Source organism: Chiroxiphia lanceolata, chromosome 1 (genome assembly GCF_009829145.1).
Source record: "Chiroxiphia lanceolata isolate bChiLan1 chromosome 1, bChiLan1.pri, whole genome shotgun sequence".
Lineage (NCBI taxonomy): Eukaryota > Metazoa > Chordata > Aves > Passeriformes > Pipridae > Chiroxiphia > Chiroxiphia lanceolata.
The window spans coordinates 109,528,986-109,556,024 of NC_045637.1; the positions used below are offsets into that span (position 1 = coordinate 109,528,986).

At 42.2% G+C, this 27,039-nt stretch overlaps 1 protein-coding gene across 1 annotated transcript; it reads left to right on the plus strand.

The window, feature by feature from the left end:
- CDCP1 (CUB domain containing protein 1) lies at positions 1-26,974 on the plus strand. The gene is made up of 9 exons (XM_032680983.1): positions 1-194; positions 13,019-13,222; positions 14,533-14,889; positions 16,615-16,983; positions 19,641-19,868; positions 20,608-20,988; positions 21,301-21,672; positions 22,944-23,025; positions 24,204-26,974. The coding sequence occupies exons 1-9, from the start codon at positions 107-109 to the stop codon at positions 24,652-24,654; spliced, it is 2,532 nt and encodes an 843-aa protein (XP_032536874.1). The 5' UTR covers positions 1-106; the 3' UTR covers positions 24,655-26,974.
- The last annotated feature ends 65 nt before the right edge of the window (positions 26,975-27,039 follow it).

Genomic DNA, 27,039 nt, shown 5'->3' on the forward strand with positions numbered 1-27,039 from the left:
CCGGCCCGCCCCTCCAGGTGCGAGGTGGAGCAGGAAGCGGCGGCGGCGGCGGCGGTGGTGCCGGAGAGGACCCGCGCCCGCCTCGGCGCCGGGTCCATGCGGGGAGATGGCGGCGGGCCAGGCGCTGGCCGCCCTCCTGGCCGCGCTCCTGGCCGCCCTCCTGGCCGTCTCGGCGCAGCTTCGCCCGCCGCAAGGTAGGGACGGGGACAGGGACAGCGATGGGGCGGCACCCCCCGGCCCCGACTCGGCTCCCCATCACCCCCACCCTCGGGTCAGCTCCCCCTCTCCGCCTCCCCTGGCTCGGCTCCCCATCGCCTCGACCCTTGACTCCCCGCCACCCCCTGCACGCCCGATGGGACCCGCCCGGTGTGCGGCTGAGCCCGACCTCACTTTTCTTGGCCCCAGCGTAGGCGAGAGACCGATTACTCTGCCTTTATCCCCGTGTGCTGCTACTGGTTAAATAACTATTAGTTGTTTAAAGGGGACGCGGGTGGGAGCGGGGATAGGGTTAGGGTTCAGTTTCAGCACCCCTCGTCTGAACGTTCTTTTTCTTTCTCTGTGAAAGTACTGTCCAGATAAATGATTTAATCTTTACATCCTCGCTTGCTGGAGTATTGGTTATGCAAATAACTTCACAAAGTCTTTTTTCCTGGACGCCAGAGGGGCAGCTGAATTCTCTGTAGGGAAGAGAAGCAATCAGGACCGTGTTCTGTGTCGGACTGTGCAGTCATGTGAACTTTTCAGCAAAGAGAATATTATTTATATAGAGCAATGGATGAACTGTGGAAGCACGGAAACGGAATGGCTTGTATGCCCAGCCGCGTCAGATAGTTTAGTAAGGGCTGCTGCTCACTACCAGCTCTGCATCTCTTGAAATTCCTGGATGCTTGATGCAATCCCATGGATCTAAACCATGCATAATTTTCTTAAATCCTGTCTGTGACCGCAAAAGAATTCCAGTTATGGACACAGGGATAGTGTGTGGGGTTTTCCTCAATTTCCAAAACTGCTTGATTGCAAAAAATGCCCATCCTCAAGTCTAAACAGTCTGTTTTATTGCTATCAGTAGTCCTGCTAAAGGCTCCTGAAGTATGAGTCCTTCTGTACAAAATAGCTGGTGTCACTTACAGTGACTATGAATAACTGAGAGTCTGATATGAAATTTGTGCCTTTTTAACATTTCTATTACCTTTAACTGCTCTGGTTCTTCTGAAGTGGGGATCATGCCATTCTTATTATAAACAATACAGTCTAAATGTTGACTGTGAAATTGGACAGCCCCGAGGTTTAAGTTTCAAGCTGTGTAGTCTTTTAAATAAAATATTTGCATTTAATATATTGCCTCTGCATTGAGTGAATGACATCTATTTGCCTCTCTAAAGGAAAAAGAAAGAATATTGTGCAGTGTTTAATTGTGTTTTGTTTCCAGAGAAAACAAATGTTTAAAACTTTAGATGCACTAGAAGCAGAGGACATAGACTTTCCCATGATCTTAGCTTAATCTGGAGGAACCAGAGAGCAAGAGCTCCCCAGCCGCTGATGTTGCCCTCAAGCAAACCCCGAAGTTGCTCTGTGAAGCAAAGTTACTAACAGTGAAATTGCACAAAACACTGATAGACCCAGTGGTTTGCTGCCGCTGATGGTGGCCCCTCTTCCTACCTCCTTCAGACCCTTCCTTTCCTACTGCATGCTTCTGCCTGCTGGTCTGTCTCCTGCACAAGCACCACTGCTCCTGTGTGCCAGGTCCTCTGTCATCCTCTGCAAGTCTCTAACTTAGTGCCTTCCTCCTCTTTGTGAATTCCCAGTCCCTCCAAAAAGAGGTGGCTCAGTCTCAGCTGCATTAATTGGCAATGCTGCATGGGTTGGCAAGCTGAAGGTTACTGTGGTGTGAGCGGGATTGGTGCCTTCCCAGCTGTGTTGGCAGATCTCACATGCCTAGAGGTGTCCTTCATTCCAGTGGGAGCTGCTTTTGTTATTGCACAACCAAAACTGTAGTTGGGACACTTCCCTGAGCAAAGGTTTATCCTGAAAGCCCAAGATAGCTCAGGTTAAGATTTTTCCCCACACCCCTATGTAGTCTGTAATTTTTAAGGAGTTCCCTTTGCCCTGGTGCTGATATTGGTACTGGCTCTGCTGTTGTTGTGTTTTGGCTGCAAGTTGCAGCTACTTCTCTTTTAGCAAGGCCAGCTTTAGGCTGGGTGTGTACATGGGCTGTGTAGGAGGCACATGTGCCTCTTCTTGGAGAGTGATGATGCTCTAGCGAGACAGCTACAAATTTTGGTGAGCTCTAAAGCTGTCTCATGTCATCCTTGATGAAGTTCGTTCTTCTCTCACTGTCTGCTTCCACCACTTCCTAGTAGGTACAGTATTACAGTGATGTTCTTACCATCCTGTAGGAACATGTGGGTCAAGCGTGGCTGGTCACATTTTGTTCAGAGGAGCTTTTAGGTTTTCTTGAAACGCAACTTCATGCATAGTGTAAATTATCAAATGAAAGATTGGTTGACTTATAGCTGGAAAACTACAGAAAGAAGTATTTGGTGTGATAGCTGTGCGTAGACATGGGAGTGTGAACGAAGTATTGCATATCTGACCTTTGAAAATGTGTTTTCCAACTAAAAACATGTTTCTTTGAAGCAGTAATAATAAAGTTAATCAGACTTTTTATTCTGTCTGTAAAACACAAATATTTCAGATTTAAAGTATCCTTATAAATGTGATAAAATCTGCATATATGTTTTGGGCTTTGTCTTTAAAATATCATTGTTATGATAAGTGAATTCACAGATAGTGCCATGTTGACTCTCTTTGTACCCTCCAGTTAACTTTTTCTTGGCAACCAACTGATTCGAGTCATGCATCAGTCTTAATATGTAAAGCTGCTTCCTTTAATAAAATAAAAAAACCCCAAGCTGTTAGCAGGGTCTTTTTGCTGTTCTGACAGAATATAAATAACCAGCCTGTTTGTTCTCTTCTGAAAGTCAGTGGAAGCTGGATCATTTCCATTCTGAATCATTGTTTGCTCATTTGATTGAGACCTTTTCTTTTAAGACCACAGCCAATGTACGTTAGTAACTTCTTTATTGCTTACCTCCTGCCATTTTCAGTCTGGAGTGCTTAGTTTTTACTCTCTAGAAAATAACGTGTTTATAGTAAATTACTAGTTTGTAGTCTGTCTCAGTTCTGGTGCTACTACCTTAAATTCTCTACCAGAAAATACCCTTTTTTTTTTTTCTCAATTCCAGGCTTTTTTGTGGGTTTGAGTTGTTTGTTTTTAACGGGTGAACCTTGTCTTTGTGTATTTTTTGTTCATCTGTAAGTCTGAAGGGATGTAGAGGTAAGGTGAAGGCCCAAGTCGATATGCGAGGTGGTGGGAACATGAAAATATTTGAGGATTAATACATTTAGCTGACCTTGTTGTCCATAGCAGCACAAATGACCACCAATTTGAGTGCCTCCACTAGAGATCCTCAGTAAGGTTGTGCTCTTTGGAGTAGGATGTGAATGAAGTTTCTCCAACAGCTGTACTCTTGGTCATGGGATTACTCATACGCAAAACTGAAAATACCGACAAATAGCAGACATTTGGCTGGGAAGTGGCCCAAGAGAGAAGAAACCTGATGTGGTGAGCCGGCTCCTGAGCCTGGCTCCTTAGCTGGCTGGCGTCTTTTTTGTGCCTGGGCTTGTCATTTGATGTGCTGTGGTGGCTCATCAGCCAAAAAATAACTAAAGGAAAGTGGGCTGAAAAGGTTCATTTTTTGGCATTGGCTCAAGGCAGAGGACTGGCCAAGGGAGAAACAGAGACTGCTGAAGCTCATATTCAGAGTACCACCATGGAGCTGTGACATGGAGAAAATTAATCATTTGTTGCCTAGAAGATTGTCCTCCTCTCATTTTTATTACAACTTCTCTGTATTGTCTTCCTACACTGTAACATGAGTTTCTAGATAGAAATGACGCTCTATGAAATAAAGGAAGAACCTTTCTCCTACCTGGTATCGGGTATCATTTGGGTCAGTTGTGCTTAGGCTTGTTAATTGCTTCTATGAATTATCTTTAAATAATATTGAAATAGAAAAGAAAGTAGGAGGAAAACTACTGGAAAAAAAAAGTTTTGACTTTTTGAAATGTGTAGCAGCAGCAGTATTTTCACAAATAAATGTTACTGGGGCTTGGTTTATTGGTATAGCCCTTATCACCCAGCTTAATTGTTATTTATACAGGCATATGTTAAATAAAAAAGCTTTGGGCTCCACAGCTGCCAAACCCTCACCTCAGTCTTAGCCAGAGGTGGAACAACTTTGCACTTACCTATTCCAGAAATGTTTTTTTAATATTTTAAATAGAATGAGAAACCATCGTTTGCTGAGAACAAAGTCAAGACACTTTTGGCTTTACCTGTGTTGACTGCTACAGCTATGGGTGACAGGCATATGGTGTGTTTGCAAATTAGTTTGCAAATTAGTGTAGACGAAGGGTGAGTAACCCTTTTCCTTCTTCATCAGTTTCCCTGTATTGATTACTTTCTCATTTGCTTTTTGTAATTGCTGATAGCAAAACACGGCGTTCTTTGGGTTCTGGGCAGTGACAGACGAGTGCAACACAGGAGCAGTGAATGTGTGTGGAGTTGTGTACCCCTCTGTGTTGTGGCTGGTGCGGAGTTGCTGGTGGTGCTGGGTTATTGCTGGGGCTGTGAGGGGGAAGCTGAGTGTTGCTCATCACTGTCATGAGCAGGCTGTACCCCTGAACTGAGCTGGCCAGTAGTTTTCTTACTGCAGCAAGGTCCTCCTTCCTCCTGCTCTCATCTGGCTGTCTTCTGAGCTCTCCCTTTGGATGTTTTCTGGCCTTGGTCTCCACGCAACAGCTCCTAGAAAGACTCAGCTGCAGCAAAGCATGTGTTAGGCCAGAGGATATGGGGAAAATGGGCCTTGGATGCCAGTTTTGATCTAAATGGGCTCTTTTTGGCTTAACATTGTAAATTTCTGTTAAAATCTTTTTACAGATCTGCACCTTTAATAATTTTTATAATTTATAAACCTTTGCCCACCTGGGGGAAAGGGTAAAGGTGTCACCTTAACAAAGCACTTCCAGCAGTTTCTGGGACATTATTCAACTCCTTGATGCTGCCTGAGTATCGCTGTCAAACCTCAGCTCTGGAGCGGAGGACACACTTGCTTAGCACAGTTGGTTTGTTGGAACCAAACCATTAACCTGTTCCTCCAAGGCAGCTGGTGACTTTTGGTGCTCTCTTGGTAGTATTTGGCTGATAGAGCCGTGTCACCATCCCTCGACTTTAAAATTTCTCTAATTTCTTGGAGGTGTGACCATACAGTTTCTTCTTGCTTTGCATCTGCCTGTGCCAGCAGGGTGTGAAGGAAAGGATGTGGGCTGGGCTGTGCTCACTAAATTGTTGGCTGCCGGCTGTTACGTCAGGGCAAAATCTTGTATTTCTGTATGGGCTGGTGGCAGGAGGTGAGGGTTTGCTGCCTGCAGCTGAACCTGCCTAGCGTGGACAGGATTGGTGGGATGTCCTGGAAGACCTTCAGGAAGAGACAGCTGAAGAATTGTACCATAGTGTTTAGGAGACGCACATTTCATGTATGTTAGTAAGATCTAGTCTGCTTCTGAGTGCCCAGGCTGCCAATACTGCAAGGAAAGTTAATGCCACGGTCCCCCCCCCCTTTTTGGACTGCAGCAGAAAGTGATTATATTTTTAATCAATCTCCTGTAACAGGGGAAAAAGTCTCAACTTTGCCTGTTCTATTGGATACCTTTTAACAACCATTCACAAGGATGCCATGGGACAGCCTGCCTCGAACTGTGCCTTTTGATTTCTTGGGGAACAAAGTGAGTGTGGTTATTTGATGTCAAAGCAAACTCTTATTTTGAGAGGTATGATAATGCTGACATTTTGGAGTTGGCCCTGGCTTTTCTGGGTCCCTGGGCAGAGCTGAGAGAGAGCAAACTTTGAGGAGTGAAAAGGGATGATCTGAAGTTCCTTAGAAGTGAGAGACTGACAGCAGGATGTTTGGTGTGGGAGGGACCCCGATTGTGAAATGTGCTTTTACTCCTTTGTTAACCGGAGCCAAGACTGAAGAGCTGCTCAGACATGCTCCAAGATGTCCTCTTGCTGGCTTACATCAAGGCAGGAATAAACTGTGCAAGCAACACCCTTTGATCAAGGGAGGCTCCTGCAGTGGCTTCTGTGGTATCAGCGTTCCTTGAGCCAGTGCGACATTTTCTCTCAGGTTGTGCAGACTCACTTGTCGTACATTTTGTACGTTGTATGCGAGGTAGTGGTCAGCTTGCAGACAGTGTTCACTCAGATCTGTGTCTCACTTCTACAGAAGCAACAAAACTTCATATCTGTAAAATAATAATTAAGAAAGGGCAGCTCAGAGACAACATTTTCCTTTACATAATTACAGCTAAACTTGCCAAGTCACAAAGTGTGTCTCTTTCCCACTTTTGGTGAAAAACAAAGTTTCTTTTAAAAAAATCTCTTTTTCACAAGTCATCTGAGTGTCTTAATTATCTTCCAGATTATCTTTCTTCTAGAGAAAGGGGTAGAAATAGGTCTTTTTTGTTGTTGTTGTTATTTTAAATCTATAGGTACTTTATTCCTGTTAGGCATTACAAATTAATGAATTAACTTTTGAATAAGCAACCTTGTTGGCCTGGGGTGCTAACAGATCTTTTCTGGTGAATTGTACTGGAATGGCTTGTAACATCACTATGCCAGAAGTGTCCACCCTTCCTCCCTGATGAGGAGGGAAATGTGTGACATCTCACCTCCTTTGTGTCCCATCTTGTCTTGTCAGTTTAAATAATCAGTGAAGATTAGGGGGCTGTACTCTGATGTCTGAGGAATGGGTATTCTCTCCCAAGTGCCCCCTCCTGAAATTGTGGGTGGTTACCATGGCACAGTAGCAATTGGCAGCATCTGTTGGTAGGAGTTTACAAGCTTTGCAGATTTTATTGCTTTAATTTTCCACGTGATTCCCTGAAAGCAATCCTTTCACAAAATATGGATCTCATATCCTAAACAAGCATGATATTGGAAGACAGGTCCAAATATAAGGAGATCACCCTGCAGTGGAGAGAGTGGTTAGTTCACACTTTAAATGTAAACAGAAAACCTGGTCACTTTGTAAAGTCAAACAGGATTTCAGCAGCTTGCAGCAAGAAGGGTTGGCTGTAATTTTTGATGATGCTTGTGATCTTTCATTTGCTGCTCTCAGCACTGTTCAGTAGGTTAGAGGAGTCCAAACAGTGTGTGGGTCCCTGACTAACTTTGCTAAGGGCTGGATGGACACTGCAGGTGAGATTGGAGAAGTGGATGGTGCTTGGGCATCTGGGTGCTGCAGTTAACTGGAGAGTTGGACTTGGATTGTCAAAGAAGAAGTCAGTAAGACAGGTACAACATGATTGAGTTGGCAAAGCAGGGAGATGTTTACTCTTCTAAATATTATTTGGTGTGTTGTTGGCAAATCTGAGTGTACTGTGCAGTGAATTGTGTTGGAGGTGATGCAGAAATAGATGGTCAGGTGCAGCTGTTTGTATGTATCTTAGCTGAGCCATTGGGGTGTTTGTTCAGGATGTGGGAACTTGAGCCAGCGATCCCCATCACAGCCTTGAGGTCACTTAGCTAGGAGAAGGGTGTTTTGGATGGATTGTTCTGCATGTGTCTTGCTGATGCTGCTGTCTCTTGATCTGGTGCTATCCAATAGATCAGGGAGAGGAGTTGGTTTGGTTTGGACCTGAAATAATTCGGATTATGGCTGGGTTACTATGTTACTGAGTTGCACCCCTTGCTTCCCACCATCTTGCAGTGACTCTCGCAGTAGATTATGTGTGGTGGAATAACCTCAGCAGGTTATGAGTGTGCCTGCAGGTCAGCATCCCTGAAGGGGCTCAGAAGAGGTGGTGAGCTTTCCAGGAGAGCCTTCCAAGCTGTAGAGGCTAACAACATCCCAGTGCTATCCTTGTCCCGAGGTTGTGGCACAATGTGCTGCAATGTTCTCCGGAGAGGTGTGTTGGTTTTATGGGTTCAGATCCCCTTCGGGCAGAACCGGGGTTTGGATACAGGTATTTCATATCCGGAGCGAGTGTTGCCGCTACTAGTCTTCCACGGCAGCCTGTCTCCTCCAGCTGCTGCCAGCTCATCAGTGGTATCTGAGTCAGCCCCATCCACCTGGTTTTTATTAAAAATGGCTGTAGTGGAGCAAGGCTGTGATTTAACTAGAATGAGAAAAACAAGAGGTTTTGTACATAATTCTGGGCTAAATTAATATCTGGGATTTTGTTGTTGGTGATTCTTGTGGGTTTTGTTTTCTTGGTCTGTCTGGGATTTTTTTGATTGTTTTAATCCATCCAGTCAATTAATGTGAAACAATCCATAGATGCTTATGGATAAATTACTGCAATGAAATGCAGCTGTCTAGCTAAAACTAGTTGGACTCTGTTCTAGCTCCTACTTTGTTTAGCAAGGCACTGCACATAGCCATAAAAACTTTTGTTCTGCCAAGTCCTTTGATTGTACATACTTATGCACACTCTCTGTGAGTGCCACTGGCTTGACTACTCACCAGCTGTCTTCTACATTGCACCCCTGTCTTGTAAAGGAAAAACGTCCTTTTGACATTTATCTATACATGTTAAAAGTACTATAAGATTAGTGTCAGGTGCAAACACAGTAGATAAATTTGGGCTAAACTCCTTGGAGTAATCCAACTTGTTTTACACTATGCAGTTTGTTTCTAACCCCAGTGGGAGAGCTCTGAGCAATAACATTGATGAAAAGCTTGGAAATATAATACTGTTGAAGAAAAGCTAGCCAAGCTGTGCTTGTGTGGAGAGGGGCATTACTCTAGTGATAAAGGGATGCTGTAATGACACAACTGTTGTGAAGGTGCATTCTTAAATGATCATGAGCAATAGAAAAATCCAGCTGTGACAGGGAGGGTGCAGACTGAGATTAGGGCATTTGAAGAAATATCCAATGCAGGCTGCAAAACTGTAATTGCTTAGAGGAAAAGAAAAATAGGGTGAGATCAGCTGTCTGCATCAGCCTGTGAACCAGCTTGAAGTTGGAGGCTTCATCTCTGACATCTTCTAGCCCAACAATTCCATTGTTGTGTAGACAAAGATGAGATCCATCTTGGCAATGCTTCATCTTGTTGCTTTGGATATCCTGTGTGTCATCCCTGTGCAGCAGCAATGAGGTGTGGAAATTGCTTCTTTTGAAGAAACATGTCCAGTTACCAGTAATCCTAATAAAAAGGCATGCAGTGGGAATCATAGACAAAGGCAGAGATTAGTGTGAGTCATGAGGAGACTCACTTGTGTTCATAAAAGCTCTCCAACAGAGATGCTCTTTACGTAGTCTCTCTATTATGCTGCTTGTGTGTGGCTGTAGTTTGGGGGTTTTAGCTATTTGTTCATATATTTTTAGTGACTTTGGGATCACTGGATATAATTTCTGCATGATTCTTCTATTTTTCCTGTGAAAATTAGATTTGATAGTCTAATGTATCTTAGCACATCCCTAGCTGGCTGCTGTTGACATTATAGCACTACACTCTTATTTCTTGGCCAAAACTATCAGTTTCATCTGTGGAAGCTGTTTGTTTATGCAATAAAGGTGTATGTCGTCATGTGGGCTTCTAGCAGACAGCTTTGCTTAGCCTGATTTGGTAGAGGTCTGCATCCTTGTTGCCTGTTGGGATGATGATATATTATTCATTGCAAAACTTCTGTGATTTTGCTCAGGTCCTGTTTAGGAAAGCTGAGGCATGGGTCACATCCATACTGGTAAGTGATACTGACCTGACAAATATTTTATATTTCTTGCAGAGGGATCAAATATAGAATGATTATATGGTCATGAAGTCAGCAAGAGGAGAGGGAAGGAGGTAAAAAAAGTCCAAGCAGCAGAATTTGGGTCTTTCAAGGGCTGGGGATACTTTGTTTTGACCCTTGTAAGCAGGCTTTGCTTATTTCAGAATGTTAAAAATTCCTATTCCTTATTTCAGGTCAGAGTGTGTATTTGTTCTATTTTAAAACTAGTCATGTGTTTAAGGTTATGCTTATACTTAATCCTCATGACTAAAAATCAGAGCCAGGCACAGCATGTGGTGCAGAAGTGCTGGCTGTTAGTGGTCCTGGTATGTTTCTCTGTCCTTCCAAGTTGGATGTATGGCTGTGCTGTCCCAGGGATGTGAAAAGGAATAGTGATAACTGTTTGACCAGGAAATTAGAAACAGAGTTTTTAGTAATACTTAAAAACTGTAGATGAATATGACAGTTATCCTGTGCAAGAAAGAAGCCTCTTTTTTCTGTAATTATTAATTACTGATATTATGCTATTAACACTTCATATCAGGGTGACTTAAACATCAGAAAAATGATGACCATCTTGGTCAAAAGGTATTCTGTGCACTAAGTGTGATAAATAAAAACCTCAAATAACCCCCAAAAGCGTCCAGTGTTATGGGAAACAAAACTCTGGGCTAGATTGGAAATAGTTTCACTTTGTCTTTTGAAGACTGCTTCCTCCTGAAGAATGAGGAAGAGCAGCACTGCTTGCTTGCTTGGCTTTACTCTCTTCTTTTCCCCACCCCATGGACGTTGCCCCTGTAATTGTACCCCGTGTGCTTGGAAGGTCATTGCACAAGGTGGTTCCTAGACTATACCGTCGTCTTTTTTCCTCAGGAAACCCAGATTGAAAACCTCTGCAAAAGCATTTCTAAGGCAAAACCCAGATATAAAGTGTGCCAGCATTTGGAAGAGGCAGGAGAATTCAGTGTAGGCTCTCAGGTTAGAGTACTGTCCCATCACCTAAAAGCTGTAAGAAAGTTACTCAGTGACCAGGTTCTCACTAATGGTTTTAGAGCATTGGTAAACTTGAGGTTAAAAGTATGTGCAACAATTTGGCAAGCAACGTGCTGTTTGAGATTTTCATTTAAAGCCTTTGATCCTGGAGGCAGATAGGTAAGGCAGTTTCAAGGGCTTGCTAAGTCTTTTGATTCCAAGCTAGAAAGGCTGCAAAAAGGCTCAAGACCAACAAAACTCAAATAAAAGCTTGACGGAGTGCCTCTTTGAATACTCTATTCTGCCCTATTCTCTTTAGCCATGAGATTTTTGATACCTGATGTTGACAAACCTGGAGCTGCAGCGTTCCTAGTGGCAGGGAGGGACAATAGCCCCTGATAAATCCTCAGGACTTTTGCCAAACATTGCAGTAAAAGTCAGGCCCTGGAGAAACATGAGATTGCTGTAAAAATCAGGAGAGTTTTTAAACCTTTCTTAAATAGAACAGATGGGTTTTGTGTGAAATGGAGTCACTAATGCAATAAGCTTCTCTCTGCAGCTTCAATGGCTAAAGTTTTGAGTTGGGTGGGCATGTTTGTTGAGAGTTTCTGGCATGCTCATCTGCCATGAGAGGGCTCTGCTGATCAAGGATTCCTATGGTGTGCTCAGCCTCCCTCCCCACAACCCTCACCAAGTGAGTCCCCAGGTCTCTGGGCTTTGGCTACTGTGTCAGTAGCAGCTGGCATGGACTGTGCTGGTGCTCAAGGGATGGCGAACAGTTGGGCAGAGCCTGGGGCATCTTGCAGGTGTGATTTTGTGAGCCAGTTTTTCTACTACACCTTCCTGGCATGCAGCCTGGCAATGGGAATGGCTTCAGAGGCTCCCTCAGGGTACTGCACTGCTAATTTTGCCAGGGTAAATCTCTCTTTCTTGGGGTTAACAAGCAAAAGGATTCCCAACCTGGCATATGGGCAGAGCTTTGTCATGCAACCCTGTGTGATGTCCCACTCGAGGAACAGATGTTTTTAAACAGAACTTGGAGTAACCTTATTTTTAGATCTCTTATTATTTTTTATGTACTTTTTTTATATATACACTAGAAGCACAAATGCTGTAGACACTATGATTGTATCTTGCAGACACTGAAGTAAGGAAGGGGGAGCAGTTGAAACAAGTAGTAGAAAACTGATCGACTGACCTGTCCTCAGATTTTCACCTGTGGCTGGGATATGGTTGACTTCAATGCAAACTTTACTTGCTTCAGCCAAGGCTAGGCTATATCTTTACTGAGCATCCAACTGATGCTAATAACTTTTCTAGTCATCTTGAATGTCCAGTCAGTGCTCCTCGGTGTCTTGTATTGGGTATATATTTTTAAAAGACAGTCAGGTTTGATCTGTTGATAAACTGCTACCGTAAAAAGATTATTCAACAAGGAGTTTATTCTGTGGCTCCAGTATTTCCTGTGAGAGCTGCTGCATCTGGTAGTGCTTGAAATCTGTGAAGTATTTCCCAAAAGCTTTAAGTCAGTGATGGTCATGTCAGGGACAGAGAGGAGGTATCCCAGGCCACAGATGCCTTCAGTGCTGGTGAGGGCATTGTGTGGACATCCTGTACCTTTAGGGAGTAAATTGTGAAAGGTGAGGAGAGTGGGAGAGAGCCATGACCGCGGGTGTAAATGTCTGTTGGTATGTCCTTTTGGTATCACCCAAATACCTCATTTGGGCTGCAGTAGTTGTTGATGTGTACCCAGAGATTCGCCATTGTGTGTGATTGAAGTTGAGGCTTGTTTTGTTGTTTGCTACTGAGTAAACTTCCTAAATTGAGTCATGACTTGATGGGTACCTTCAGAAATTAAGGAGGCTGTGTGATAACAGACTGAAAGCCAAAGTCACGAGAACAAAAATTTGAAAGGAATAGTTCCTTTTTAAGTGTGAAGTAAATTACACTAGGGAGTGTAAATTGGAGCAGAACTGGTTCTGCACAAATTCCCTGTATACCTCTCTTAGGCACATGCAGCAAGCATATTTCTATGTTGTCAGTGCTGACAGAGCCAAGGCATTTTCTATTGGTACAACACTAGAGACTCCTGAAAATGTGGATGCTAATATTCCTTTGGACATTGTGGCATCTGTGGTGATGTGTGGAAGGGCTGGTGATCCTCATAGTAACAATACACCTGTTATCTGGTTTTTTTCTTTTTTAGCTTCCTTTGCAATCTCTCTTCGTAAAGTGGACAACACCACAGTTACAATTAAACTGAAACCTGGTGTTTCACCAAGCTGTAAAATGCGCATTAAAAGTGCCATCGGGTCTGAACTCAACATAAAGCCTGGGGAGAATGTGACTTTTACCTTCACTTGTAGTACTCCAGAGAAGTATTTCATCATGGAAATTCAGAAAAATATTGGTAAGATACAGATTTTTTTTTAATTTTCCCCCAGTGGTAATTTTCCTCCAGTAAAACCACATACCCTTCTTTCTGGTTACTGTATTAAGATATCCACCTAATGTTAGGTAAGAAGAAATTTTTGAGCACTGATAAATAACCTTGAATTACTGAAACTATGCAAGTTAAAGAAGTCTGTATTGCAGCTGGCAGAATTAATGTTAACTTGGATGTGTTGGAAGCAGTTAAATGGTAGTTTGTTGTGCCAACTCCTTTCTGCCTTTTCTTTTTCCCACAATTTATAAACCCATCGAAGAATCTTTTTTTTTTCCCCCTGGCAAAAGCCTCTGAACACTTGCAGTAATATATTATGTATTTGATGAACAGCTTGAGTGTATCTGTAAGGACAACAGAAACATTGAAGACATGCACATGTTTCTTTATATTTGATGAATGTCACTGAAGACAAGAAACTGAAAATTTGGAAGTGTAGCTAAAGCTTCATTTACTTCGAATGTTATCCCTGGTGTATGTACTCTTTAGTGTCATGAACACATGCAACTTCACAACTAGATCCCAAACTTCATTGGCCATTCAGTCTTTAGTAACATCATTATTTTTGGGATAGTGTTCAAGGATAATTCTGTTTGTGTTTTGGAATTTTATTCATATGATTCATGCAAATAGTAATGCTCACAATATCTCATGATATATTTGCAAGATACACTTGTGATATTTCTTCTTTTAAGTTGGAGCTTAGACGTAGATTAGAGTATGCTTATTTTGAGTGTCAATCAATCATTAGGATTCTTCAGATTAAAGTTTTCTAGGTTCTCCCCAGAATCCTGGGGTAGTTGCTCTTGTTGTTCATCTGGGCACCAAGGAAACAGAAATACAGTTCATTGCAAGCAGTGGAAAATTTAGCAATGAATGATTTGACAGGAATTCTCTGAGCGAGATGGGATAAAATGGATTCTCTAGGTCTGTGATTTCCAGCTCTCTTTACACTGCATTTCTCTCTTTTGCCCATTCAGACTCTACCCTATTCACTAAACACCTTCTAAATTCTTCAACAAACAAGGCAGAATACTTGAGACAATGAAACCCTTCTATTAGTCAGCCCAACTAAAGCAGGTTTATCCTGTCTGTTCTATGGGAGACCTGTTTAGAGACAACATGTGACCGTGTTACAGGAGTGTCTTTTAGTGCACGTAAAAGAAAAGTTAAGTGCAACCTAAAAATTGTGAAAATAGTAAGGAAGAAGTGTCAAATTCCTTGTTTACTTGAATGGTTTCCAGAATGTATTATGGCTGTTCCTTCTCTCCATTTAGACTGTGTGTCAGGCCCATGTCCCTTTGGAGATGTTTATCTTTACCCAGAGCAGCTGCCCCGCCTTAACAGGACTTACATCTGGGATGTGAAGGCAAGTACAAAAGCTGGACTTGAACTAAAGTTTTCTGCCCCGTGGCTAAGGCAGATTGAACCAGGAGAGACGTGCTCAGATTTCATTAGCTACAACATCAACAGCTGTATTGATAACACCATGGTCAACATTGGCACCTTCTGCAGGAATGGCTCAGTGTCTCGCGTCAAGTTGCTGGGAGGAGTTGTCATGTCTCTGCACCTCCCATGGGACTCGCCCCTCACCACCTCAGGCTTCAACATAGCTAACAGGACTTCCATAAAAAGTAAGTATGGAGTACTGTAGCTGAATTATTTAAACCTTTCTTCTCAGCTAACCTTCTAGTTTTGGTGCTGCTATCCCTAACTCCCTTCCACTTCATCTTTTCTGGAAACTATTGTTTTCTGGAAACTTTGGTAAGCTGGTGCTCTTCTGGAGTCAAAATATCTTAGTTTACTCCTTTTGGTGCACTGGAGAGTGTCCAGTGGAAGGCCACAAAGAAGATTAAGGGACTGGAGCGTTTCTTATGAGGAGAAACTGCGGGAGCTGGGCCTATTTAGTCTAGAGACAAGAAGACTGAGAGGGGATCTCACTAATGCATATAAATATCTCAACAGTGGGTGCCAGATTCTTTTCCATGGTACCCAGCGATAGGATGAGGAGCAATGGCCATAAACTAAAACACAGTAAGTTCCACTTCAACATGAGGAAGAACTTCTTTCAATTGAGGGTGGCAGAGCACCGGAACAGGCTGCCCAGGGAGGTCATGGAGTCTCCCTCTCTGGAGACATTCAAAACCCACCTGGATGCGTTCCCGTGTCACCTGCCCGAGGTGACCCTGCCTTGGCAGGGAAGTTGGACCGGGTGATCTCTAGGGGTCCCTTCCAACACTAGTAATCACAATCCTGTGATTATTCATTTCCAATCTCTTTAAATTTCCTAAAACTTTAACATACCTGCTCTCTTGGTTTTGTGTGTTCAGCTCAGTGAGACTAGGTAGCATAATTCGAATAAGCCAAGGGAGTTTTTTTAATGGTTGCGGTGTGTAGTTGGGCTTGCTTTTTTTTTTAAATAAAGCTTTCTTAACTTCTAGAGCCTCAAACCAATGCTTTCCTTCAGGAGAGGAATGTGGGAAAAGGGGAAGCAGTGCCTGGGAGGCATCTGAGGCTGCTTAAATACAGTTATCTGTTTCAACCTGCACAGTAACACAAAACATTGGGTAATCTTCCTAAAATACCTGAAATATTATTTACCAATCAGTGGGTTATTTTGTGATCTCCTGACAAATCCTCTTTGGGAGGTGTTCTTGCCCTATACTTGAATTCTGCAGTTGTTGCTATCAGCTATAAAAGGAACTTGGTCCTGGTTTGAGCTTCTAGAGCGTGAGTTTTTTGTAACTCCTGGCACTCCTTGCAGTTGCACATGACCACAGGAGTCCTAGAGCAGGACCATAATCTCTGTGTACCCAACTTCATGCTGGGAAGAGTCATCCAACTGTATTACATGGACTCCACGGTTCATATTCATGTTTTATCACGCCTTTTTGAGGCTCTGTGTTGGTGTGCTTTCTGTTAGATTCAGGAGGTTTTAGGAAAGATTGCTCCATTCTAGTCTAAAAGCTCACATTTTCTGTTTCCCAAAACCTGTTGGAGCAGAAGCAGTTATCAAGTGGCATGTTTGCTCTTGCAAAGCCCGGAGTAGAAGTACGAACTAGGATCTTTCTTTTCCTAAGAATAAAGGCTTGTCTGTCTATATGCTCGAAAGGTTAACCCACTAAACTGAAAATGCAGCATTAATATATTCCTTATCTTTTCTGTAACTGAAGACAAAAGAATCAACTTGAGTATATGTTTTAGTCAGAGGGTTTTATAATAAACTAACCTGTAGCTGAAGTGGGTGATCTCACTGTAAAAATAAAAATGCTCTGCCTCTGGGCTGCTAGATATGTCAGCATGTCTTCATTAAATTCAACTTGTTTTGTATATTTTCTTCCTCCTACCCCATGTTTTAGGGTTATGCATAATTGAATCCATTTTGAAGGGGGAGTCATCCATCACCCTGATGTCCCCCAACTACCCACTGGGCTTTCCAGAAGATGAGCTCATGACGTGGCAGTTTGTGGTTCCTTCAAGCATGAGAGCAAGTGTGTTTTTCCACAACTACAGCCTCTCCAACTGCGAAAGGAAAGAGGAGAGGGTAGAGTACTACATCCCTGGCTCCCTCAGCAACCCGGAGGTGTTCAAGCTGAGTGACAGCCAGCCTGCCAATATTGCTGGCAGTTTCAACATGTCCCTGCAGGGCTGTGATCAGGATGCCCAGAACCCAGGCATCCTTCGCTTGCTCTTCCAAGTCATCGTTCAACATCCACAGCTTGATGAGAGTAAGTACCCTTTATTGCTTTTGCTTGCAGACACCTGGACTGAGCACCAAAAGGGAGAGAAATACTCCTTGTTTGGTTATTTTCCTTGAACTTAGGTCCCTCTGTGAGTTTAAGGAGGTGGGTTGCCAAGCAACACTGAGGCATGTTTTACTGCCCTTGGTACCTTTGGCCATCACTACAGCAAGGTGAGCAGTGATGCTGAAATTTGCAATTTGCAATGGAGTATGAAGCTCTGTTTCTAGATTTTTATCCTGTAAGCTTGTAAATTGAGACTCCTTTCCCTTTCCAGCATCTGAATCATGTAATTGAAAAATGCCTTTAATACCTGGAGTATCAGGTCTTGCATGTTGTATAGACTGTGTTCCTCCTGAGAGTCTGATCAAGCTATCAGACAAGGACTGTAGCTGCTCAGTTGGAATTGTTTGGGCTTACGTGTGGCTGCCTGTTCTCCATTAAAGAAATCAAATTCAAGCTCATTTGGACATGTTTACTTTCAGATGTAAGATTCAACATTTTAAAGGCAAATCATAAAATGTGAGCACAATTTCCTGCTCTCAGCATGAGCAGTTGCATTTAACAAGGTGAAACCTGCTGTCATGGTAGGTAACAAGATCTGTAGCATAAACTGATGAAATGAGACGTGGAAAATTGTCTCTGTAATACTAATGGCATCAGTGTGCATTTCTTTCCTTCCTTTCTTTCTTCCTTTGAGTTTTATTTTGATTGCCTGAACATCATCTGGTGTGAAGAAGTCACACAGGCACAGAAGTTGTCAGCAGGATACTCCACTAGTAATATCTCCTACATATTTGGATGTTCTTTGTTTCTTTCTCTACACTAAGAAAAATAATTTGTTTGTTTGTTTGTTTTTCTAGCCTAAAAGTCAGATTGGTTTAACACAATAGCTTGTAATATCAGAGCATTTATCTAAAAACAGATATAAAAGGCCTGGCTAGGTAATGAGCTAGTGATTTTTTCTCTGACTTATCAGCTCTGAGCACAGTTCAGGGTGGAGGTTAATAATGAAGGTGCACTCACTGCAGAAGAGCAGGTGGAGGAAGGTCCACACTTGACCACCACTGTGACAGGAGCTACTTAGAGGCTTTTTAAGTGATTTTAGAAGGAATAAAGTTTGAATGGCCTGTGCCCTGAAGTCACATATCCAGAAAGGGTCTGTAGCATTTCACCACTGCAGTCCTCCATCCTTTGTCTCTCTAGCCTGGCTCCATTTATGAACAGTAAATCCTCACAAAGTTGTTGTTAACAAAATCATGTTTGCTTACATTTATTGTGTGTTGCATCTTGGAAACTAGACAGAATGAAAACGTTGTATTCAGTTAATCAGCTTTATTTCCCTTCTACTTTGGAAAGCAAGAAGAATTTTAATATATTTATGGCCAGTAGACAAGACGATAATCACCTACAAAATTAAAAACAGGTTGTCATTTCGTGAATGAAATGCAAGTAATAAACCATGTGGATTTAAGAGACAACAGTGGTTTCTTTAGGGATTTTATAGGATTTCATGATTGATTTTGTAGTTATGTAAGTTCTATCAAAGATTCAAATTCAGCCCTCAGGTTGCCATCTGCAACATCGCTCTTATTAAAAATGCATTGATATCTCCATATTTTCAAAGCTTCCCAAACATTTCGGTATTCCACAGCTGTCTGTGGTGCTTGTCGTTAAATAAGAAGAAAATGTAGCTCTTTGCAGTCACAATAACTTCTTGATCTAAGTCTTGCTGCGTTTGGCTGCTGCAGGAAAAAGCGTTCTGAAGAATGAGTAACCTTGTGGTAGGAATCTTAGGTTCTGTGCTTGGTTGTGTGCTTGTCCAATGACTTGGACAACTTCATTTGACCACTTGCCTTTTTGTGTGTCTGGTTTCCCTCACAGGAGAAAGCTGTTTATTCACCTTTTATGTATGACTTTGAGATCCATAGGTAAAGTTAAAATCAGAAAATGAAGAGTAGTAATAGAGTGTGTGTGTGTGTGTGTGTGTGTGTGTGTGTATTTTTTTTCAATTTTTTTTTCCCCTATTCTTTATAGAATCATAGAATGATTTGGGTTGATAGGGACCTTAAAAGTCATCCAGTTCTAACCCTCCCTGCCATGGGCAGGGATACTTTCCACTATATCAGGTTGCTTTCTTTGACATTAGAGACCTGTGGCTTGTAGCATCAGGTTGTTGTGTAGATGCAATATCTATCTTTCCACATGATAGTCAATCTTTGTGAACTACACTATGACCCATAACCTTGCATTTTTTTCCTCTTTCCTTTTATTTCCTCCTTCCAGATGTTCTAAGTATTTGCAACTGCCCTTATCTTACATGGGAGAAGGTATTTGCCATTCCTGCTTACCCTTGTTGTTCCAACTTGCTGTAGCTGCCCACACATGGGGCTTAGCATATGTATTAGCCTGCTACAGCTGGAAAGGGGGAGGGAAATGGGCTTTGTGTGTGGAAAGGGTCAAACCCCTACATTAGAAGAGTGATACAATACCTCCTGAGTTCGAATTACATTGATGGAAAGAAGTAAATAGCTGATATAGAAACAGCTGTAACAGCTGCTCTTATAATGGGATGAGAAGAGATGAAGTTCTGCTTCACACCACACTTCTTGCCTGTAACTGCTCTGGGATGTTTTTTGTTGCAGATGTCACCCATTTGGTTGACCTGAGCAAGGAGCGGAACATGACTGTGACCATACACTTCAAAGAGTGGCCTGGCCGCATCCCACTCATGTCTGAACCCGTATGCTTGATCTGTAAGGATCCTCGCACCTGCGACCGCATCTTGACTTTAGCGTCTGGCACCGTCTACAGGATCTCCTTTCTGTGCAAGGACTTGTCCCGTCTGAGGATCACGGCTGAAAAAGGCATAAGTATGACAAAAGTGGCTTAATGTTGTTGCCTAGGGAATGCTTTTGCATATTTTTTCCCCAGGGCTCACTGAAACCTCCTCTCTTCTTTTGGCTTGAAATGGATTTTGGTTGGAAACGGGGAATTGGCCAGCTAGGCCAGATGGGTGCAGTGCACCCAGATGGGTAGAATGAATCTGGAGGTGACCTTGTTCAGTACATCATTATACCTTTAAAAATAGAAACTGTGTAGCTGTTCCCAGAAGGGAAAGGACAGAAATCACGTAAGAATCTTCTCGCTAGCTACTGCGAAATAGGGAAACAGAGCTTGAGAGCCATAAATCTGCCCATGAAAATTCAGGACCAAGGTGGCCATCAGGAATGCGTCTTGTGCTGCTTGAGTGTCCCCTTGGTGTATGCTTTCAACTATTAGTAAAGAAAGAGATTTCAGGTATGAATCTGTACCTTGACTAGTCTGTAGCAGCGTCTCAGTCAGCAAGTGATATGGCAAAAGTAGTGTCTTGAGTGAGGAATTTTGAATATGTTTGTATCTCTTTGTTTCTTTGGTGTCCTGCACCATGTTAAGGAAAGCTCTTTAAATACAAACAATACATGTTTGGGTAAAGGTTTCTAAGAGGGGATATTTTCTCAGGTAGGTGCTTATCTGAGTTCTGTAAGGAAAAACTGACAGTACTCTGTATGTGCCTAGATAATTCCTCTGCAAGAAATACACAACCCTTCAGATCTGTTTTTGTAATTGCAGGCTGTGTTGATCTTCGGTGGTGTCAGAGGAAGATCTATTCTCTTTCGGTGCCCAAGGCTATTTTGCAATTGCCGATTCAGCTGCACAAGTTTATTTGGAAGCTCTTGGCCCCCGATCTGATCAACATAGAAGTTACGTCTCCGTCCTTGAAACTTCAGCAATGTGTCTCAGAGCAGAGGTGCAACAGGAGCTACAGTTACAGCATTGTTAGTGCCACCCCAGAGACGGAGCTGAATGTTGGTAAATTCTGTCCTGGTGGATCCATTGAAAAGATTCAGATGAGGAATAATGTCACCATAACCTTAAAAGCATTTGGTAGAGGATTCATCAATGAGTCTAACCATCAAGATTTGAAAATGTCTTTTGTGCCACATATTAAAGGTGAGGTATTTTTTATATTTTGTTGTGCAGTGATAAATCTCTCAATACGCATATTAAAGCACATATGGACAAACAGAAATTAAGAGTTCAATTCTTTAGAGTCTAGTCGTGGAGCCATTGCTAGAATCAGTCTGTATCTGAACCAGTGAGGTTGTTTGTTCCTGGAAGAAAGAAGGAACTTTGCACTCCACGTTCTGGGTAGATGGTTATGGGAAATTCTACAGATACGCCTGTGTTTCTTGTGATAGTTACTGATGTAGGAGGGGACTGTAATTATTAGAACTAAGTTTTCATTCTTTTCCCATGCTACAGATGAGTGCTCTTTCACTGTGAGTCCAAATCCAAAGGCCAAAGTTTACTTGCAGACTCCCAACGGGCCTTATGGTTTACCTCCCTATGTCTCCATATCCTGGTACGTCATTGTGCCCAACAAGCAAATTGCCCGCCTTGCGTTCCCCAAGGACAAGGACCGCATGGGTATTGCTTGTGAGACAGGCCGTGCCTATATCAACATAAAGGAGGAGACTTCGGGGGCAGAGGAGATCGTGCGCCGTGAGGATGAAGTTCTGCCTGATCCCCGAAATATGTATCACAACTTCTGGGTAAACATCTCCAACTGTAAACCTGTGGACAAGATGCAGCTGACCTTGGAGTTCTGGGTGACTTTTGCTGACAAGCAGATAGGTGAGTCCTGTAAGGCTGTGGTGATTTGTTTTCTGCTTGTTTCCTTGCTTTCCCTTGGGTGGTCCTCCTTGGATGTGGGGGGTTTATGAGATTCTGCATTTGAAAATGCCTGTTCTTCAAAAACTTCTGAGAGTTTCAGCTGGGTACTTCTAGGAGCTGGAGAGAAAGGAGGGATTTTAATGCAGTGGGGGTTTCTAGGGGGTGGGGTATGTTTATGGACTTTCTTTTATTTACACAGGGGATTGAAGGGATCGGGGTATTAAGACTAGATTTCATTTTTTTAAATTTAATTCAGGTTTTTTAGTTGGCGATAGCAGACAGAATGTATAATAAGATCAAATGATTTTTCTCCCTTCCAAGGTCACAGACCTGGTGAAAAGCTTGGGATTTGATTATGCAAACTTATTCATCCAAGTAGTGCTCACTTCATGTTAGCAGTTCAATTAGTCTCAGTGTTCACGTAAGCAAGAAATCATCCCCAGGACAGATCCAACAATTTAGTGGAGAGTGGGCCCTGACTGCTAACAGCAAAATCTGTGTTCTTGTTCTCTTTCATCTCCCTGAAACACAAACGGTTAAAAAAAAAAAGGGGGGGGAAGGGGACATTTTTAGAGTAGTCTTTGCTTATTTAAATTTGCTTCACATTTGCACTTCCTCTTCACCTGTGGGAGACTGCTGTCCATAGAAGTATTGGATTCACAGACTAGAGCTGAAGCAGTATCAAATTGATTTCTAATTTTTCAATAATTTTTTTTGTAATGTATACTTCTTTTAAAACATGCAGCATTTTTCTTTGCTTGTGTGTGGACTTTCCTAATCAATTTTATGACTCCTAGAAAATCCCAAGTCAACACAAGCTGTGCATTTCAGAGGAAAAGATGGTTTTGAGGGGAAATTGTTGAAATGTCACTATTTCTTCTGTTGAATCCTTCTCTGTTTCTTCACTTTTTTCTCTTCCTTGCTTATTCAACCAGAGGCTTGTGAGATGCTGCAGGTAAGTTCAGCAGTGCATGAGCTGTATTAAACTCTTGGAGGTGGATGGGTTGATTGGGGTTTTTGGTTGTGCTCCACTGCCAACAGCAGTAGTTGGTTGTTGCCTGACTTCCAGCCTCTTGGAAATGGTCTGTGTTGTTCATGGCTTGGGAACTGCTGCTCTGCAGGCAGCTGGTATGTGTAGAAACTCTTGAGGAGGTTCAAACCCAGGCAGCTTTTAGGAGAAAGCTGGATGTTCTTTCTTTTGCTCAGTGTCCTTGTATCTTGTCTGTTTGCAGACCTAGGAATCATACTCGCTGTGGTAGCTGGGGCTGGAGTTCTTTTGGCTATTGGACTGACTGTGTGCTGTGTTAAGAAGAAGTAAGTTCATAATTTGGCGTGTGTAACTTAGCAGTTAAAGAAGGGATTTTGGGAGAGCTGCTTGGCCATCTGTTTCATGTGTTGATACAGATCCCTTGAACCAGGGTCTAAAGCATTAGGTAGGCAATGGTGTGGAAGTAGTGTGACTCCAGGAATGCTTCTTTCCTCTAAACTGACTGACTCTAAGAGCAGAGCAGCATTCCTGGAGTCACATTACTTCAACCTGCAGTACTGCTTACCTTGACCTTAGTACAGGCTTTTGGCTGTACTGTAAGTAAGGTGTTGGTTGGACTCCAGCAGTCCCTGACACGCAATAGCTACATTCATTGTGATTTTGTGTGTGACTCTATTCAAGTCTTCATTCAAGCAAGCTGTAAGCTTACCTAGAGCTTACCAAGAGCTTTCTTTCACCTACACAACATCCAGCCACTTCTCCTGGAGTTTGCACATCAAGTGGGAGTATTTTTCTATGAGATGAGTCCTTGGAGTGAGAACTGAGTTGTGCAAAGCTTACATGTGTAGCATTACTCATACAAGCAGAGTCTGAAGTCATTGATAGCTTGGACTTTCATGTATTCTCAGTGCTGTCAAGGTGGTTGGGTCCAGAAGCTGTAAAGCTGGAAGGAATTTATGCAATACGGTGACTAGAGCACTTATGAGCACATTTTCCTGCCACACAGGAGAGACTTCACAAATGCAGGCTTAAAAGTATTCAGTTCGGCCTTTGTTCTTTCCAATTTAGGGACAGTCACTCAAAGTATAACCAAGAAAAGTTCATTTGGCTTTTATAGGGGACCCACTATCTCATCTTCAATAACACTCAGCCTTGTTTTGTGAGGATCTAGTGGTCTCTGGGTCTTATTAATGTCGGTGGATGTTGTGGGACTCGGTACACTGCACAGCCAGGACCCTAATGCCTGGCAGGCCATTGCAGCTAATCTTGCAAACTTCAGGGTCAGACAGCAGCAGTGGGTAACCAGGTGGTGTGAAGTTATTTTCTACTCTGTTAAAAAAGCATGTCTAGACTCAAGAGTCTATTTTCCTAAGATTGCAACTAAAGCCTTTAATCCAGGTAGACTGCCTGACACTGTGGCTGGGATGGGTAAACAGAAGCTGTTATTATTGAGTTCAAACGATACGTTGTTTTTGACCTGTTAACAATTTCAACTCTGTAACAGGAAGAAGAAAACCCAGAATCCCATGGTGGGAGTGTACAATGCTAACGTGAATACTCAGATGCCTGGAAAGAAAAGCTTATTCAGAAAAGGGAGGCAAAACAATGAGTCTCATGTCTATGCAGTTATTGATGATGCTGTGGTCTACGGACACTTGCTGAAGGAGTCTAATGGCTCAATTGCCCCAGAAGTTGATGTGTACCGGCCTTTTGATGGACGCATTGGTAGCTTGCCTCCTTCACCGCCTCCATTCTCCTTCAGAAAAGACATTAAATGCTCTTCTAACACTGAGGAGGAATCTCCACCTCTGATGGACACAGACCATGATACTTACACATTTGCTCATCAGAAATTGGGGCAATTGGAGGACAATGGAGATGCAAATGAAAAGGATAAGGTAGACACAAGTATGCCCTTGCTGGAAAGAAAGAAACAGGATGGTTTAGTGGAATAATTTTATACCAGGTTTAGCAGTTTCCTGTGGAAACACAGGTGTAAGGATAGCAGTCTAGGAGAAAAAAAATACTGAAGAGGAGTGTTATTTTTAAATGTGTTTTGATATTGTGTTGTTTTGTGTGTGTGGTTTTGGTTCTTTTGTGTCATTTTATTTTTTTAAATTTAGCTGTTGATAGCTTTCAATTTTAAAATGAACATCTAGCAAACTCAGTCAGGACATTCCAGGACTGCATGCATTTCTGGTTGTGAAACAGGTGCCAAAGGTACACTTCTGCTTTTTACTAAAAAGGCATCAGGAAATTTAATTCCTAACTGCCAGCTTAAAACTGGGGCCATTAGTAGGGGGGAGAGTGTTCTGTCCAGTATTTCCTCCTCTCAAAGTCATCTGTTTGAGTGTTGGTTGGTGACTCTTAGGAGATGCAGGCTGCATCACTGTCTCAAGGCAGCTCCAGGTTGCACACATCTAAGCAATCTGCTAATATCTGAGCACAGGTGGGGACACTGTCCTTTCCACCACTTGCAGCTTGAAAATTTATCATATTTAGCATGATAGTGGCTATGTAAGTGTAGTGAAAGACCATGTAGGCCACCTGGAAGAGCTCTGTGCCAATAAATCAATGTGATCACTTGAGCTTTGGGCTCTTCTACTTCAGAAGATAAGTTATGGGGTTTCTGTAATTTTTGACCGATGTTATAATACTTGGATTGTACAACATGAGCCTACACCAAAGACTATTTTCTTGCTTTTTTGTACAAAAACAGTTTCAAAAGTCTAAACCAATTTGCACTTGTGTTCAGATGCCTGTAACATTCACATTCTACTAATAACTTGAACTTTTGGTTTAAGTAAGAGTAAGGATTCAATGAAGAAATAATTATGTGGTCATTCAGCTGTTTACTAGTGCTTTTCACTTCACCTGTTACTAAGGATTAAAAAACAGGGTAAAGGAAACCATTGTTTCCAGCAGGTGGTTTCTCTGAAATGCAAAGAATGAGAGTGAATCCATAAGACAAGCCTAAATGTTTCAAGTGTTTAAATGATGGTGGAGATAGTTCTTGATTTCTGGCAGGACTTGCAGTTCAGTTGTCTTTTTAAAGACAGCTCTTGAAATCAGGTAAATAATACGTTCCATTTTAAGTGCCCCTCACTCTAGCCTTTTTAAAAGCCTGTGCCTTTTAAAACATGAGGGTCAGATCTTTGTGCAGAGGATTACGGGTATATAAATAAAGTTGCCTTTTATATACAAACATCTGTCTTGTCCAGGTGTGCAGTTTACTGAGGATGTTTGTGATTTTGTGTGCAGCACTAGACTCAACGACTGGAGAATTTCTCTCCAAGTGTCTTACTGTTTCTTGCCTAGTGATGCACAAAGGTGACATAAAACTTCGACAGTGTTGCATGCAGTAATGTTAAAAATATAATAATGCTTAAAATTAAAATGTCTTTTAGAAACCTTACTGTTTACATTAAGAAAAAATGTGGGTTTCTTCCTGTGTTAACTATTCTGGCAGATTTGGTCAAGTGTGTGTATTTAACAGTGTGTACCATTATACTGCTTGGAACCACTACAGCATTCAGTATAATGTGATATCTGATGCAGTTTCCTGTAGCATATAGCAAAACACATTCCAGCTAAAAATGCCTTTTATTGTTTCAGGTATCTTCCTGCTTATTTTTATCACTTTTAATACGGAAACATGTATTCCTAGATCTCTGGCTACTCACTGGAATCACATATTTCAAAGTGTAATGGGCAATCATAATGTCATTTGAGAACTTAAAAAGACTTCTATATTAATACTGATATCTGTTTTTCTCGGGTAACTGAATTGCCACAATACCTTTTTTATCAGAGTAGTCCAGTTACGCATTTGTGTGGTCAACGTTCCTCACTTCTGTTTTATTGAAAAGGAATGAGAAGTCTGTAAGAGAAATTCAAGGCTTTCTCTTCCCCTTAGCAAGGTTTCTGCAGTTTCTTAATGACTTTTTATAGTTCATGTTCTTTCCAACCAACTGAAGAAAACATAATCGAGATTGGGCTTTTGTTCACAACCTCTTAGTCTTTGAGAATATGATGGTTGTTGATGGATATTTTCATTTGTTCTCTTTTAACTCAGCTTTTGGTATAGCAATATAAACCTTATTTTACAGATGTTTCCAGTCTAAAGTTGACTTTTACTGTGCTTATTTTGGTATGTTTAGAGTAAGAGTTCAGGCACAGATTCCAGTTTGCTTTTCATTAAGAGAAAGTTGTGAATTTTTTTTTTAAATAAATGAAAAATAATGCTACTGCCAGCTGGAGTAACTAGTGTATCTCTTCCTCATGTGGGTATGTGTGTGTGGCCTCAGCCTCGAGTATTTTGATGTCTGACTTCACAGCTT

What these genes read in the sequence shown, in the direction of transcription:
- CDCP1 (XM_032680983.1), top strand. Translation starts at nt 107, where the DNA reads ATGGCGGCGGGCCAGGCGCTGGCCGCCCTCCTGGCCGCGCTCCTGGCC. An exon ending in GCAGCTTCGCCCGCCGCAAG is followed by an intron (nt 195 to 13,018) that starts GTAGGGACGGGG and finishes TTTCTTTTTTAG; the next exon opens with CTTCCTTTGCAATCTCTCTT. An exon ending in ACATCCACAGCTTGATGAGA is followed by an intron (nt 16,984 to 19,640) that starts GTAAGTACCCTT and finishes TTTTTGTTGCAG; the next exon opens with ATGTCACCCATTTGGTTGAC.